This window comes from Cnephaeus nilssonii, assembly GCF_951640355.1.
Source record: "Cnephaeus nilssonii genome assembly, chromosome: 8".
Lineage (NCBI taxonomy): Eukaryota > Metazoa > Chordata > Mammalia > Chiroptera > Vespertilionidae > Cnephaeus > Cnephaeus nilssonii.
The window spans coordinates 32,183,290-32,201,596 of record NC_137079.1 but is presented as its reverse complement, the minus strand read 5'-3'; the positions used below and the strand labels follow the sequence as shown (position 1 = coordinate 32,201,596).

Here is an 18,307-nt window from a genome sequence, read left to right as displayed (position 1 = left end):
TAGATAATACCTAAACTTTATAAACTCTCTTTTATTATGTGAAGTTGATCTCTAGCACTGTAAGGATATCTCCTAAGTCATTCAAAGGAAAGCCTCTCCAGTTGACTCTTCAGCATTATGCAGTGAATTCCAAGTTTATAATGCTTAATAAGTACAAAGATGATAAAAAGAAAAGGGTACCTTCTTTTTTTTTTCTATGTCCTTGTTAATATTGTATATACAAGACCAGGCCAATTCTGAAAAAATATAAATTGAAATATGCACCATCATATATTCTCCTGTCACTACTAGTTTTTGCTTTATTTTTTTATCTTTTGTGTTATTTGATATCTATACACATTGCAATGCCAGTGTTGTTAGAAAAGAGAAAGCAATTCAAGGCAAAAAGTAGATAGGTATGGTAAGAATATTTCTATTTCCAGAGCTAATTATATATTAAGAAAACAAATGAATGAAAACAATGAGAGAACTTGTTAAAGTAGCAAGTTGTAAAATCTGCATGTAAAACCAATGACTTTTATATATTTTTAAAATAACTTTTCAGAAGACAGAATTGAAGAAAGCATTGTTAAAAATGAGTAAATAGCCCTAAGTGAGGGAATCTGTAAAATGCTCCGGAAAGTCACATAATTACACTTAAACAAAGACACACTGCATTTTTAGAGAGAAAGTCTTAATATTATAAAGTTGCTGATTCTCTCTAGATTAATTTAAAAATATAACTTGATGCAGTCCCACTACAAATAAATGAAGAACGTATGACAGAATCAGAGCAATTCAATTTTGCAGCTCCTACTAAGTAATGAAGCTAGGCAATGAGTATCAGTCATTACTAACATTACCACAAGAGTGACAATAAACACAAGATGTATGTCAAGTGTTCTTGCCAAAAAGAAAAGCAAAGGGAGGAAGGAAGGGAAGAAGGAAGGAAGGAAGGGAGGGAGGAAAGAAGGAAGGAAGGAAGGAAGGAAAGAGGGAGGGAGAGAAGAAGAAAGAAGAAATCCTGAATATAATGAAGTTTTGTGAGCTAACTCCTAATTAACAGAAACAGAGGACAACATAACATGTTAAAACCAGGGAGTGCACTCTGCAAAATCCAGAATGTGGGAAACTGTGCAGGACAAATGGCGTAATTTCTTCAACATATAAAATACAAGAGTAAAAATGTAAAAGCAGAAGATTGGATGAGATATAAGAGATACACAAGTCAGTTAAATATTTGGACATTATGTAGATCTTGATTTGTTTAAATATAAAAAATGTGAGTTATGGATGTAATGTGAAATCTAGATATCTGAGAAATTAAGAAGTTAATGTTGATAGAAATAGTGTGTGATAAAGGAAATATGGATGTATTTTTAAGTTCTTATACCTTAGAGAATCATACCAAAACATTTTCCAGTTAAATGACACAATGTCTGAGAATTACTTTAAATGAGACTAGTATTGTGGGTATTAGGGAAATGGATAAAGCAAAATTAGCATTGAGTTGGTAACTGTTGATGATTGTTGAAGATGATTGACAGTAGAAGGAAGTCCATTACATTATTCTCTTCACTGTTTAATATTCTCCATAACATACTATTTTAAATAAATATAAATGACTTTCCCCAAACAAGGATGGAGAATAGACAGGTTCTACAATCATAGGAAATTCAAAGAAGGCAAAATAAACTATAGAATCTTACAAATGAAACTGATCAGAAGAGAAGCTCAATAACTTAGCCCAGTGTCTCTCCAATGGGCTTCTATTTTATTGTTTTTTAGACATTAGTAATTTACATCTTACACAATTAGTGTTTTGCTGAATATATTTGAAAAATACTGAATATCTGCAAACTAATATCCTTCTCAACTCTCATGTACACACACATAAATATATATATATATATATATATATATATATACATATATACAATTACTATACATATATACTCATATATATATGTATATATGTATAGTAATTGATGAGCAAATCAGTTAATGGATTGTGTATGCTCTATTCCTTCATCTATCTCAATGTGTTCAGCCATATGTACATATTAAAATCACCTGGAAAGCTTTTAACATATATCAATGCCTGGACCCCACTCTGATTTAATTGGTTTGGGGTCAGTTGGGGACATCAGCCTTTTTAAAAAAGCCACCAGTTAATTCCAGTGTGCACTAAGATTGCAAATCACTGTCTAACGCCTGGGGCTCTGCCTTTGACTGGAGTCAGCTTTAATTAATCTCCTACTTTAATTCCATGATGTATATGTCATGCTCCATTATATTTTTGCTTCCGATATATTTCACTGAGTAATAAAGGGAGAACAGTTGGTAAAAATTTACTCAAGAAATTAAGTTTGTCATTAATACAAATGATAGGCCATCTGGATAAGCAATAATGTTCTGTTACCAAAACGTGTTTTCAAAGGGTTCGTAATTTTTATTATTAAACCCGTTAGCAACAGCACTTTATGTACAAAGAGCATGCTAATTAAGCAGTACGTAATAACTGTTCATTCTCATCTATGAATCTTCACCTTTCACCCACATTCAAGTGCACTGTGATACCTGGAAATCTAAAGAAACACAAACACAATTCTGTTGGATAGAGTTAAAAAGTAAAAATAATGACTGTTTTTGCATTGAAATCCATAATATTCTCAATTATTGATGCATATTTATGCTTCTAATACATAAACTAATTTTCCTATAAAAATCTTTCTATGGTTCTGTTTAACATACACCCACATGCATACATAGAACACAGTTCAGTGAAGATAAATCAGGATTAAAGAGGTTCTTGCCGTGATTTTGGCTGCCATTTGTTTGGTGGGATACATTCTTCCAATTTTCTACTTGGTGTCTGACATAGGATGCTCTGTTTGTATTGGTCTCCTAGCTATACTTCCTGGCAGTTTTAAAGTTCATGTTACAGTACTTGTTTTATATTTTAACTTTGGTTCAAACAGTGAGTGCTGTCAACAGTTTAGAATAGGGAAAGGCAAACTGTTTGGGTAAAAGAAATATTAATCTACACATTACTTCACAGTGAGTTTGAAAACATTCTATTCTGAACTGCATGTGCTCCCAGTGATTCCCTTTACCGCCCAGCATTGCTCTCCTCTGTTAGAAACACAAATACGTGTTCCCTTCCGGAAAGCACCGCTGTAATTAAAACTACGAGTCAAAAATCACTCCACAGGCCACTCAGTTTTACACAGCGAGCTGGACTTTTCCCTGGGGGATTTTAATAAATTACTTTTTTTTCCTTCTCCCAGAATAAAAAGAACATGATGTACAATAAACGGTTCAGATATATTGTAAGCATCATCCTATGACACAAAGTAACACCCGATGCTGCAGCTTCAAAATTATTAGAAGCTCAGTAGAGAAAGCTGTTATGTTTTAAGAATCATTTTGACCAGGAGAGTAACAACTCCAATTGCTCTATTCAAAAGCACAGTCCAAAGCCCTTTCCCATAGGCAGAAAAAGTGGGCAGATTGCTTTATACCTTACATGGGGGGCACGGGGGGCACGAGTTGAAAGGAAAAAAAGAGGAGTGGAATTTTGACTTCTTCCAGTTCTTCCTAATTTTGCCTGGCTTTGTTCATATTTCATACTTGGTATCATCATTTTGATTAAAACAGCAGATCAATTCAGTAAAGCCACAATTCAGTTTAATAAAATATTAGCAAGTAAAAATAATTAAATGCCTTCTTTTTATTATAAAAATGCTCAACTTAGTCAAAATACTACTCTAGGCATACATACAGAGATGGTCAGCTGTTAGACAGTCAAGAGCAAGGGTATTCCCACCAATAGTGCATGAGGGTTCCCTTTTCTCCACATCCTCGCCAGCACTTGTTGTTTGTTGATTTATTTATTGATACATGTCCTTTAAAAAATTTTGATTGAATTTATTGGGGTGACATTGGTTAGTAAAATTATACAGGTTTCAAGTATACAATTAAGTAAATCATCTGGTTATTGTATTGTGTGTTCACCACCCCAAGTTGATAGTAATTTCAATAAGAATAAATGTAGTTCTTATCACTGCCGTGGAGGTGTACTTGGTGTTGTAGTTTCTTGATTACTAGTGAGCTTAATCTTTTGTGTGTAATGGCCATTTGTATTTCTTTGCTAGTGAAGTACCTGTCATGTGTTTGTTGATTTATGGATGATAGCCATTCTGACAGGTGTGAGGTGATATTGTGGCTTTTATTTTTTATTCTTTCTATCACCATTTATCCCCTCTATGCCCTCTTCCACCTCCATCCACTACCATCCCCCAAATCACCACACTATTGACCAGGTCCATGAGTTCTTCCTTTTTTTTTCTTTTTTACTCATTCCCTCCTCTATCCCTCAGCACTCCACCACACACACGCCAGAGCTGTTTGCCCACTGTCTATGAGTCTGTCTCTATTTTGCTTAGTAGTTCAGTTTGTTCCTTAAATTCCACATATGAGTGAAATCACTTTGTACTTGTTTTTCTCTGACTGCCTGATTTCACTTGCATTTCTCTGATGATTAGTGACATTGAGCATTTTTTCATATGACTCTTGGCCATCTGTATGTCCTCTTTGGAGAAGTGTCTATTTAAGTCCTTTGCTTATTTTTTAATTGAATTTTTGTGTTTATTTTTTTGGTGTTGGCTTTTATAAGATCTTTATAAATTTTGGATATTAATCTCTGTGGATAGTAGTATAGAGTTACCTCAAAAAATTAAAAATGAAACTGCCTTATGACCCAGCATTTCCACTTCTGGGAATATATCTGCAGAAACAGGAAACACTAGTTGAAAAAAATGTATGCAGCCCTATGTTTATTGCAGCATTATTTATAATAACCAAGATTTGGAAGCAGCCCAAGTGTTCATCAGTAGATGAGTGGATAAAAAACTGTGGTATATTTATACAACGGAATATTACTTGACCATAAAAAGAAGGAAATCATACTTTTTTTGTTATAGCAAGGATTAACCTGGAGTGTATTATGTTAAATGAAAAAAGCCAGTCAGAGAAAGACAAGTATCATATGATTTCACTCACATGTGGAATCTAGTGAACAAAATAAGCTAACAAACAAAATAGAACAGACTCATACATACAGAGAACACACTGACAGCTTTCAGAGGGAAGATTGGTTGGGAGGCTGGGTGAAAAAGGTGAAGGGATTAAGCAAAAAACAAACAACAAAAAACCTCAAAGACACAAACAACAGTATGGTGATTACCAGTGGGAAAGATGGGGTGAGGGGAAGTAGAAGAGGACAAAGAGGGGATAGATGATGATGGAAGGAAACTTGATTTGGGGTGTTGAACAAAAAATACAATATACAGATTATGTATTATAGAATTGTACACATGAAAACTATATAATTTTATTAACAAAAGTCACCTCAATAAATTCAATAAAAAAGAGCAAGAGGATTTATTCAGGATGTCATCAAAAATAATTTATTTTGTAGCTACAGAGCTGCAGTCTATTTTGAATGCAAAATGATTAGAGAAGTCTATTAAATATTTGAGGCATTCACATCCATCTAAGTATTTTCAATTAGAGCATCTCAAAATGAGGAGAAAGATAAGTGTTATATAATTTGGACATTTCTTGTACAATAGAGAATCAGCCACTAATGTTCCTATTTTGGAATTCTTTATTAGATTACTTTTTATTGTTTCATGCAGTAACATAGATCGCCTTATATTTCATGGCTTCAGCATTTACTCCTGGAGCAATCTATTTCCTAAAATATACTATATTTAGGTATACCTTACATAACTACTTTTAAATCAAGCCCCTGAGATAGAGGATCTATTTATGTTATCTTAAATGATTTAATATACTTTTTAAAATCAAAAGTTAAAATAATTACAGTGGTGTATATCTTATAATCAAAGAGAATATTTTTAATGGTTCTATTCCATAATGGAGTCATTCATTTTCTGTAAGTATTTCACCCCACATTTAACAATCTTTATTAATTTTTAGTAACAAAATTACTTTAGCATTAGAGGGTTGAACACATTATTAGATTAATGGAAAACATCAAAATATTTTTTAAGCAAAGTGAACTAATTTTTAAAATTTTCATTTTTTTTCTCTAACAACAATTTTCAGAACTTTCTGTTTTTAATTATTATTAAAATTAGAGTGACAATTAAATGTTTTTCTTTCACAGTGGGGATACTACTGTGGACAGATGCTACACAGTTTTATGGAAAATGATTTGTCTTTCCAGAATCATTCCTAGACATAAACACAACTATTAATTTACTGATACCACTTAGTTTTGATGAAAAAAATACAAGAGGATGAATGTGCTAGACTGTATGAATTATAAAGAAGTGCATATGTTTCTGTATTCCATCCCTCCTTTAATATACAGAGGGCCCATAATATACAGAATTTGTTGGTCTGTATTCATAGTTAATTGTTTTTGCCTCGACAACCAAGCATGTCAAGTTAAATTTTCTATATGCTATGTTCTCACCTAAAGTGACTGTAGTTCTAGCATTTTTTATATTCAGAGAATTAACCAGTAAAAGTGCAAATTTAAGAAACATTTAGTTTTAAATATACAAAACTTTTAGGTTTGTGTATAACTCATGAAATCTAGTTGTCAAGAGGCAGGGAGGAAAAGTTCTATAACTACTGGCCATGTCAGTTAGAAATAAGAAAATTCAATTAATTCCAGATATCATGGATGGAAGGTTAGGAAGAAGAAGATGATGCAAATAGTGTTTCTAAGTTTAAGAAAATTCTCTCAATTTTATTTTATTTTATTTATTTATTTTATTTTATTTTTTAGGTTTTACAATAACTTCCAAGACAGAACCAATGTGGTGTGGTTCATATTCTATTTTTCACTTAGATTTTATTTTGTAATCAAAAGAAATAGAGAAGCTAATTAAAACTATAGACATTTATTTATCATCAAATCACAGAAACCATTTTTTCACTGTGAAGCAGAAGTGCAAAAAAAGTATTGGAGACAAGGGCAATAGTCCTGGGTCATCATTTCTGACCTGGAGCTAAGAATTATATTTGTTACTCTTTGGGTATCAAGATATACTGTACAGCCGAAACCGGTTTGGCTCAGTGGATAGAGCGTCGGCCTGTGGACTCAAGGGTCCCAGGTTCGATTCCGGTCAAGGGCATGTACCTTGGTTGTGGGCACATCCCCAGCAGGGGGTGTGCAAGAGGCAGCTGATCAATGTTTCTCTCTCATCGATGTTTCTGACTCTCTATCCCTCTCTCTTCCTCTCTGTAAAAAATCAATAAAATATATTTAAAAAAAAAGATATACTGTACATATAAGTCTTATTTTTAATGAAGTTATTTAAATTTTTTATTTAGTGTATTTCTATTTTATTGATTATTCTCCATCTATTATCCTATATACTAAAAGGGTAATATGCAAATCGACTGAACAGTGGAAGGACGGTCGCTATGACACCCACTGACCACCAGGAGGCAGATGCTCAATGCAGGAGCTGCCCCCTGGTGGTCAGTGTGCTCCCACAGGGGGAGCACCGCTCAGCCAGAAGCCCAGAAGCCGGGCTCACGGCTGGCGAGCGCATTGGTGGTAGTGGGAGCCTCTCCTCCCTCCGCAGCAGCGCTAAGGATGTCTAATTGCCGCCTTAGGTCCGCTCCCCATGCTGGCAGTTGGACATCCCCCGAGGGCTCCTGAACTGTGAATCTCGTGCACTGGGCCTCTAGTATCTATACCAGTGATGGGCAACCTTTTGAGCTTGGTGTGTCAAACTTCGCCAAAAAACTGAGCATAACTCGAGTAGTGTGTCACTTTGAGGAAAAAACTAACTCCAAGACTCTAGTCACAAATGTTTCATCCTCAGGAGCAGCAAATGTTTCATCCTCGGCATGCGGCCGCATGTCATCAGAAATGGCTACGCGTGTCAGTGCTGACACGCGTGTCATAGGTTCGCCATCACTGATTTATACTAATAAAAGGGTAATATGTTAATTAGACCAGACATATTCTGGACTACCCTCTGGACAACCTTCTGGACAAAGCCATGGCTGCGAGAGCCTAGGCAAGCCGCCAAGGCTGGGAGGGCCCATCGCAGAGTCCCGGGCAGGTTGGTAGGGCCTTCCTCTGCGCAGCATTGATCACAAAGCCGTGGCAGGGTGGGCAGGGCAGACAGGGCCTCCCTGTGGGCGGCGATGGGGCCCATCCAGAGCCCTGGCTGGGCGGGCAGGGCCTCTCTCTGCTCTACCATTGATCCCAGAGCCCCAAAAGGGAATTAATGGCAGAGCCCAGGCTGGTGGACAGGGCCTCCCTGTGAGCAGGGATTAATGGCAGAGCCCAGGCAGGGTGGGAAGGACCTCCTTCTGCTCTGCCATTGATCCTAGAGCCCCAGAAGGGTGGGCAGGGCCTCCCTGTGGGATCGGGCCTTAACTGGCAATCAGACATCCCCCAAGGGGTCCCTGATTGGAGAGGGTGCAGGCTGGGCTGAGGGAGCACCCCCCCCCCCAGCACGAATTCATGCACCAGGCCACTAGTTAATAATAAAATATTGATGTAAGTTCCAAAGGACTTGTATGCATGCATATTAGCGTGACCAATGGACACAGACACTGGGGCGGTGGGGGCTTCCCCGGGTGGGAATGGCTGGGGGAGGGGTTCAATTGGGGTAAAAGAAGACATGTAAAACTTTAGACAATAAAAAAAAAAGTTCATCATTGAACTAGATTAGATATCTTGACTAGATTTGGTCCTAAGAGCCTCTCATTTTCAGCTCCTCAGATCTTGCCAAGGTAGGCCTGTACCTGCAGTCCTGCTATTCTTCAATCACCCCATTTCTGAAGACATTTGAGCTTTCTATAGCTTCTCATAAAATTTTGGCTCTGGCAAGACATAAAGAATAGAACTTCACAGCACACCATCCCTGTTTCAGGACACAGTCCTGTTTTCTGACTAATGCCCTGCATGCTTGTTTGTTTTTTCCCTGAAAAAAATTCCAGCTGTGACTTCTTCTTATCCCTAGAGATCCATCAACTCCCACCCTCACAAATAGCTGGGAGAAAAATGGCTCTTTGAGAAAAATGGCTCTTTTTTCCCTATGTATATGTCATTTTTAATTTATTAATAGCCACACCCTTATGCGCAGGCACAGATGCCATATGGGGAATTAAAGCATTTCTGATGATGGTCATTTGAGAAGGTGACTTGGCTCACTGATTAGAAGCTAGAGCATAACGGATGCTCTTATATGTCCTCGAGAGAAGCCATGAACTCCCAGTTGATGGACAGGAATGTCTAGGAGGAGCTTCTACTTAACAGGTGTTATGAAGACACCAGGCTTGGAGAAGACTTTGGGTCCATGGTAAAAAGGAACCCAGGGTGGTCTTTCATTTTCCTGGTGCCCCTTGGGTCTTACGGGATTTACAAAAGCTATGGCATGTTCTTTATAAGTACAGCACATTTCACATGAAATGTAATCCTAGATATTGTTCCTTTTGCAAATATCTGATTTCCTTTTTTAAATGTTTTATTGGTTATTTTGATTTATATAAATTATTCACCTTTAGTTATTTTCAGGGAGTTACGGAATTCTAAATATTTCTAAGTGGCTTTTAGATTTTTCCTAGTGTAACAGTGGTTAGGTTGCAGGTGGGGGAACATGATGGTCTGTGAGATTGAGTGAATTCATTACAGAAATGGGTGTAGGTAGAGAAGAAACAAGGCTCAAGCACTGAGCCCTGGAACACCAGGATGGAGGACATAGGAGTGGCCAGTGAGGTAGGGGGCCGAGAGTGATGTCCTGGAAGACAGGTGAGACAGCGCTCCACAGAAGCAGAGGAATCACTGTCAAATATGGCAGGCATGTCCAGGAAAGTGAACACTGAGAATTGAACATTGGATTTAGAATTGCACACATCACTAGTGACTTCCACAAAAGCAATTTTAGTGGTACCAAAATTTAGAGGAATTTGAGATAATGAGACACTCTTTTGAGTTGTTGTTATAAAAAGAAAGCAGAAAAGTAGGAGAGTAGCCCTAAAGGGAAGTAAGACTTCATTCTGATTTGGTTTATTTTAATTTTAAAAACATTCTAAGATCATTTTTAAGATTAAGAAATTAAAACTAAGGTTAAAAAATAAGATCTTTGTTTCCTAATAGGAATAAAGAAAACAAACATTTGGAAAAATGACAAAAAATTTTCAGATAAAGGACATGGTTTCTGCAATAGAATGCTTAGGCCGGTTATTCTTTCTGAAAGAAACCCATGTTCTCTTACAACAGAAATGAGGAGGCAAGAAATGCTTCTCCTTTCCCTGGGATGTCACAGTCAATCCAGCTTTTATCTTCACTTGTTGACTAGAGACCAAATATTTATTGGAAATGTTTTTTAAATCCTCAAATATATTTTAGTCTACAGATTTTTAAGTTAATGCTGTAATTATGCTTGTTGTTTTTTAACATACTTTAAATTAAATAATCAGACAGTGTATCCAGTGGAACTCCTTACTTTGGCTTCTCAACAACACTGCAATGCTTTATCTTGATAGACTAATTGGTGTTGAATATTCTTGAGTCAATATTTCACCAATCTGAATCTGTGTTGTAGAAAAGGTGGATCTGCATAGCCATATTGTCTTGTAAATTGTTTTCTTTTTCCCACAATAGCTTTGTGTCAACATGACCAATGAGAAGATACACCACTATATCAATGAAGTGCTTTTTCTCCACGAGCAAACAGAATGTGTACAAGAGGGAGTTACCATGGAAACAGCTTATTCTCCTGGTAACCAGACCGGAGTTTTGGATTTTTTTTTCCAGGTATTCATGTAATATAATTAGTGACTTTACAGAATACATGCATTGAGATATGTTGGAGACAATTTTTTTAAAAGACCTTATTTTTGAGATATCTTTCTATGTGAGACTCTATGTATTTATAATCTTTCAAAGTCAACTGAGGAGCATGTTACCTTTTTCTGAAGGGGTATTTGAAGGTTTACTAATTCATTGAAAGAAAAGGATATGTTAAATCATTGTGTTATAAAAATATTCACATTTATTATATTACTAAACTCTCCTTTTGGCAAATGCGCAATGAGCAAAATTTATATTTTATAAAATAACATGCAAGACTAATAAGATCATAACATAAATTCAGAATCTTTTTTATTTATCTTCAAAGTTCTAAATTTAAGTATGAAAAAAACTGGCAGAAAATATATATGCATACCTCTTAGAATATCTGCAAGTGTTTATAATTATCTTTGTTTCTACCTTGCAATGCAAGAATCTTTGCATCAATATTTCTATTATATAAACAAAAATCTGTCATATAAATAGCAGTCCCTATCTACTAATATAAGATTATGTAGATTTACCCATAATATCTCTAAAACATGTGAACATTGTTTAAAATTGATAACATTCAGCTACTGAAAAGAATAGTATTTAATTTTCTACTCTTACTTGTAAATTATTTTATGTGTTTTTAATAAGATAAAATACTCTTGTTCTGCTACCAACTTGTCAACCTATTTTAAACATTAGAAACCTTATTTCGCTAGAAAGCCCTCCCTCATCATGATATATATAAGTACATAACTTATTTGAGATTTTAAAAATAACTTCAAACTGACAGCAATGTATACTTAACTGTATATGGAAAGTTTCAGCCCCACCCTCATTGTCATTTGCTACTATATCATTGACTGCTGTACAGTGGTCAGCCAAATGATGTTTCTTCTATCTCTTTGGCTGTCATCCCTAAGGCTTCATCTTTGGAAATATAATTTCAACAGTAGGAACCTTATCAGTATGAGTTAGAAATGAGAGTGGACATTTCTGGCTGCTGCTTTTATTTGATACCCATACAAATGGAGTGAAAAAGCATGCCAAGTGTAGGGTGAAATACATAGGTCTGTATGCCAGGCAAGCATATACCCTACAATACAAAACAAGCTTATTGTTTCCTTTCTCACAACCCCCAATCTTCCACTAATCACAAACATTCCAAGTTTTGCATAGGCTGTATTTATATTTCAGTGAACATATATTTATCTTATGTCCCTGAGGGGAGGAGTCAATCAGATTTTTCCCAAATTCTCCAACTGTCTAGTACAGTTCGTTGCACGCAGTGTTGCTGCTTTTTGTTATTATTGTGAAAATGCATATGATATAACCTGCCATATACAGAGGAACAATTCAATCTCTTTTAAGCCTTCACTTCTGAAGGAATTAAAAGGTGGTTAATCCCTCTTTGTGACTTATTTCTCCATGTTCTGTGTTCTTCTTTTATGCATTTTCCTAATGCAGCAAGTTTTCCAAGTCAGTAAGTTTGATTATCGCCATTTTTTCATGGCTTTCTAGCAAATGTTCAGAAAAATGCAGCACATATGAACTTGAAAGTTTTTGGAGACAATACAAATTATAATGCTTTAAAAATATATCTTGTTGGTAACCAACCACATCATCCTTACAAAATATAAAATATCATCTTGCTTTTGGAGCAGAGTAGATTAGCTCCTTTAGAATTAATAGCTTCCCTTAAACTAATTGGGCCTTGTCTTTGATTTACTTACCCATCCATTAAAGGCTTTATCAAAGGAACAAAAATTCTCACCTCCAAAGGAGGTCTGTCACTGCCCCTGAAATATGGACACACTTTCACACAATCTTTAAATAGCCCATTTATCCCTCCACTGCGTGTTTGTATGTACTTGTGAGTGTTTGTCTGTGGGTGTGTGTAACAGCAGATAGAGAAGGGCCTTCAAGTTAATAGATGAAGGAGCAGCTTCTGAGAGTATAATATCACTGCTTTATTTTTAACACTTTCTTTGTTGTTTGTTTGTTTTATTTTGTTTGTTGTTTTTTGTTAATCTTCACATTGGACAGGGTATTTTTTCATTGACTTTTAGGGAGAGTAGAAGAGAGAGGGAAAGACAGAAAGAAACATTGATGTGAGAGAAACACATTGATTGGTTGCCTCCTGCATGAGCCCCCACCAGGGCCTGGGCCAGGGAGGAGCCTGCAACCAAGGTATGTGCCCTTGACCAGAATTAAACCTGGGACCCTTTGGTCTGCAGAATGATGTTCTCTCCATTGAACCAAACAAACTAGAGCTAATATCACTGCTTTACTTACTCATCAGCAAAGAGGTTGCTTTAAATCAAAATAAAGACTTTATTTTATTATTTTTTTTAATATCCAGATAGTACTCATGCTTAACAAACTTCTTACATTGAGTGTTTTTTAAGGTCTCTCCTCATCCATCTGTATACCTATATATTTTTAACATTTTTTCACCTTTGTGCTATTCATGGAGACTCTTTATGGGGTCCCTGGCCACACTGAGATTCTTGTGATGTATCATGCTAGGATAACACACCTTGTAATGGACTTTTTTCTCCAAATTTCCTTATTGAAAAGCATTTTTGTGTTGATAAGAAATGTCTCTCCAGGTGTTCTCGGTAATTTGCTAAGGTGGTGAACTTGCTTTTTGCGGGCATTTCCAGTTCCTTCATAGTGCATTTCCACCGCATCAGTTCTTCTTCCTTTTCCTTTCGAAGGCCATTGGCTGCTCATTCTAGAGAGGGTCCTCTAGTTGCCAGATGTCTCCATAAGGGCACTCCTGGCGTGTGTGCCTCCACCAGGTGGAGATCCTTCCTGTGTCTGCCACTTTCACCCTTTGTTCCCTGAGGGTGGCACCAGAATGATCTCAACTTTTGCAGCCCTCAGACAGCTGTATACAGTCTTTGGGTTTTCTTTCGCATGAGCAGGAGACTCTGAAAGGCATAAAACAACTAAAATATTCATGACACAAAAAATGACTTTCTATTGTCCAAGTAAATGACATCAGGAAAGGCCAGTGGCAGTATGGTTTAGTTACCCCAAGTCAAAATAAAACTAAAATTGCTATGAGGGTCAATATAGATCGCCTCACTTTCTGAGAAGGATTCTTTTTTTTTATGGTATTCATACTTCAAAAAGCACACTGATTTGATGTGAGGAATTAAGACAGACTATAGACAGAATAACGTAAAGAAATAATAGCCCTCGCCCACATGGCTCAGTGGTTAGGATGTTGGCCTACACACAGGAGGGTTGAAGGTTTGATTCCTGCTCAAAAGCAAATATCTTTGTTGCTGGTTTGATCCCCACCCCCAGGCCGGTCAGGGTTTGTGGTGAGTGGGAGGCAACCAATCAATGTTTCTCTCTCTTCCCTTATACTCTTGCTAAAAAGCAATGGAAAAAATATCCTCACTCCTTGGATGAGGATTAAAAAATAAATAAATAATATAAAGTACCTTATTTTAAAACATAGCAACAGAAAATTTTTCCTAGGAAATATAAGATAAGCAACACAGAATTGAGTAAAAGTTATTCAACTTATGGGTAAACCATGTGGACAGAATGGTGTTCTGTGTGTAGGAGATTGCAGTATCAGAGGTGGGGAAGTTCTTTAAGCAGTATTTTTCTTCATATAAGATTAATTTTATATTGTTGCCTACTGTATGACTTTATTTTCCTTACTTGGCAACAATAAACTATCAGACATTTAATTTCAATTTTACAAGTCACAGTTTTAAGCTTTCTTTTCTCCTAAGTCTAAATATTGGAATATCATAGAGTCACTTCTACTTCCCGTTGAATGAGATTTTGTCATAATTTTAATGGCAACATCACTGTAGGTCTTGGTTTTTTGTTGTTTTTTTAAAAAAATATATTTTATTGATTTTTTTACAGAGAGGAAGGGAGAGGGATAGAGAGCTAGAAACATCGATGAGAGAGAAACATCGACCAGCTGCCTCCTGCACACCCCCTACCGGGGATGTGCCTGCAACCAAGGTACATGCCCTTGACCGGAATCGAGCCTGGGACCGTTCAGTCCACAGACCGATGCTCTATCCACTGAGCCAAACTGGTTTTGGCAGGTCTTGGTTTTTGATAAGTAACTTGTCACCATAAGTATGAAGTATTTGACATGGTTATAGGTCAAGAAGAATTGCAACTTCCTGTAGTTGGAAATTTAATTTTATTTTTGAGATGAGATTATACTTTTTAATAACTCCAGTGTTTTAATGTTATTAAAATATACTCTTTAATTTTTTATTCATTCCTCTAACTAATAAATACTATTGAGGGCCTACATTACATCAGAGTTTTGATTCTAACAGTGAACAAAAATAGATGTGTGATAAAAATAAAGACATTATTTTCTGAGTGCTTTATATAAAATGATGAAAATATAAAGGATCATTCATGAATAACAAAAATACCAAATTGAGTAACAGAAGAAACAAATTCTCTCTTTTTAATTTTCAGAAGCCATCTGGATTTCTCTCTTTATTGGATGAAGAAAGTCAAATGATTTGGTCAATGGAACCAAATCTTCCCAAAAAACTACAAAGTCTCCTTGAATCCTCAAACACAAATGCAGTATATTCCCCCATAAAGGATGGGAATGGGAATGTTGCCCTCAAAGATCAAGGCACAGCATTCACTATTATGCACTACGCAGGACGGGTAAGTTCAAAGTTAAGTACGTAATTTATCATATGCACTAATGGACCGAAGGTCTTAAGGACAAGCTTTAAAGTTTATGATACTTTAGAGTTTATTTTAATAAATGGAAGTTGGGTGAACAATGCACAAACTTTTCCATTTGTAAGCTCTTTTCTTTTAGCCTGATAAGGACTTAGTACTAGTAGAATGTGGGTGATGAAGCATTCAGTATGACCCTTCTCCTTCTCATAATGTTTTGAGAATTATAACTTAATATGAGCAAAAGACACCTGTATTTAATACAAAGAGCTCTGATGTGAACTTTGGGATATTTTCATAATCCAAACAAACATTGGACCTCTGAGTTTACTTACCCTTAAAATAGTTTTTACTATTATTTTTCTTAAAGCATGTCAACCTAAGAAAGCAACTCCCAGATCTCTTAATTCCCTAGCCAGCTTTGGAAAATGTGTTTCTTTCTTTAAAACCTTCAAGGAATCACTCCTACCTGTCTGAAAAACTGTCACACTCTCCAGGCTAGGCTTCTAGGACACTACTCCAGGCTGATACCTCTATTTTTTTCATGACTCACCTGTCACAACTGCCCTGTACAAAACCTCTGTTCAGGTTATTTTTTCTAATCCATCCACTGTTTCCCTACATTCCCACCCCGACCCCCTTAAAGTCCCTCACACTCAAACTTAAAATAGCTCCTTTGTCTTCTTCACAGGATGAAATTGTATCCATCTTTTAATACTTAGAAGTACATCCCACTTATCTTTGGTCCAGCTTCCATTTATAGTTAATGTCTTCTATTCTTATATTTGTGGCCCTCATGTATTCCCCCTTATTTGGCACTTAGTACAAATTCCATATTAGAAGGTGAAATCTCTACTCACTCTCTCACACTCAGTACATTGCAATTCATTTCAAGCAGTGTTTACTGTCTCTACACGACAAACTCAGAGCATTAGAGAATCAAAGGGGAGTAAAGCATATTCCTTGCCCTGAAATATCTTATGGTCAAATAAGGAAAAGGTAAGTTACCCAATAATTATAATACAATCTCCCAATAATTATGATACAATCTATACTAATAAAAGTATAATATGCTAATTAGACCGGACAGCCAAACGACCTTCTGGACGTCATTCTGGACGTCCTTCCAGACAAAGCTGCAGTGGCGGGGGTGAGGCAGAAGTTGTTAGGGGCAATCAGGCCAGCAGTGGAGTGGTTAGAGGTGATCAGGCCAGCAGGGGAGCAGTTAGGGGGTGATCAGGTTGGCAGGGAAGCAGTTAGGGGGCGATCAAGCCAGCAGGCAGAGGTGGTTAGGGGTGATCAGGCAGGCAAGCAGGTGAGTGGTTAGGAGCCAGTGGTCCACAGGGATCGGGCCTAAACTGTCAGTCGGACATCCCCCAAGGGGTCCCAGATTGAAGAGGATGCAGGCTGGGTTGAGGGGGCCCCTCCCCTTGTGCACAAACTTCGTGCACCAGCCTCTAGTTTATTTATAATAACATTAGTAATATTAACAAAATTCTATAGTACCAAAGAGAAAGAAGCAATTATTTAACTTAAAAAAAGATATAGAAATGTTTTCTAGGGAAGTCAAATGTGACGTAAGCCTTAAGGCTAAGTTAGAGCTTACTAAGAATAAAATGGAGGGACATTCCAGTAAAGACATGGACTTTTGCAAGTGAATGGCATGTGTAACACTCAGAATTCAGCTGCATATGACAGAATCAATTCTAGCTGTTCAAGCAGGAAGTAACTTCAGTTCAGGAAAATAATTACTGGGAGACTCTAAGTTGAACTTTTGGAAATGACCTTAATTAAAATCACACCACACAATAAGACTATATAGACATACCTCGTCTTTGATCGGGAAGCCCCCACCCATATGGAGAAGCTGCTGCTAGAAGTACTGGCTGCTATTTAATGTTACCAACTATACCAGTAAAATACCCATACCCTGGTACTCAAAATGAAAGAGGTCAGTGACTGGGATTGGAGATTTCCACTGCCAGAGAAAAACAAAACCTCTGCATGACATGCTTACCAGGTAAAACAGCTGAGGCAGGAGATGTGTGGCCTCCATCACTTCTACCTTCTAAATCGTGTGCCATAGTGCTGGACTGGTGGATGCTACAGAACAATCAGATTCTAGCTGCAAGGGAGCCTGAGAAGGGGGACTTGCCTGCTTTTTGACATCTGCAGTACAGGAAAGCAACTAGGATGAAGGTGGTGTATCATTCTGCCATGTCCACCCACATCATAGTTGGGAAACAGTACAAGAATTTCAGCTAAGTCTATTGAATGTGTCCGTAGGAAAGTCTAAAAAGACTGCTTTGGCCAACTCAGGAATAAATATGTATGTACTGCTCAGAACTTTGTCCTCTCAGTGTTCATTCATCACATGTTTTCAGACTGGGTGGGGTGAAGTAAGAAAAACATGATATAAGATGGATTGAGGAAAGGACGCGGGGCAGGGGACTATGGAAACACTCAGGCAAGGACTGTGTGTGAGCAGTGGCTGGGGAATGCAGAGGAAGCATTCATAAGGAAGGAACTGGGGACAGAGACTGACTGGGTGTGAAGAGCAATGGAGGACACATAGCTTTAAATAACACTGAGGTTTCTCACCCCCTGTATGGTTATATTATGCCAACCAAGAGAAGAAATCCTGGAGAATGAGGCAGCTTGAAGGAAAGATATTCTGTTTTAGATGTTTTGAATTTGAGGTTTTAATGGAAGTCCCAATAGGATGCTGAAAATACTTGACACTGGGATGAAAGACTGGTTTTTAGAAATGCAGTCATATTTTTG

At 36.9% G+C, this 18,307-nt stretch overlaps 1 protein-coding gene across 1 annotated transcript in view; it reads left to right on the top strand.

Moving 5' to 3' along the window:
* MYO16 (myosin XVI) overlaps positions 1 to 18,307 on the top strand; it is a gene marked incomplete at its 5' end in the record, with an annotated part of 447,953 nt that overhangs the window by 244,500 nt on the left and 185,146 nt on the right. Inside the window, 2 exons of the mRNA XM_079779480.1 lie at positions 10,649 to 10,801; positions 15,305 to 15,505. Coding sequence (XP_079635606.1) covers positions 10,649 to 10,801; positions 15,305 to 15,505 — 354 coding nt within the window. The remainder of the gene's footprint in view (positions 1 to 10,648; positions 10,802 to 15,304; positions 15,506 to 18,307) is intronic.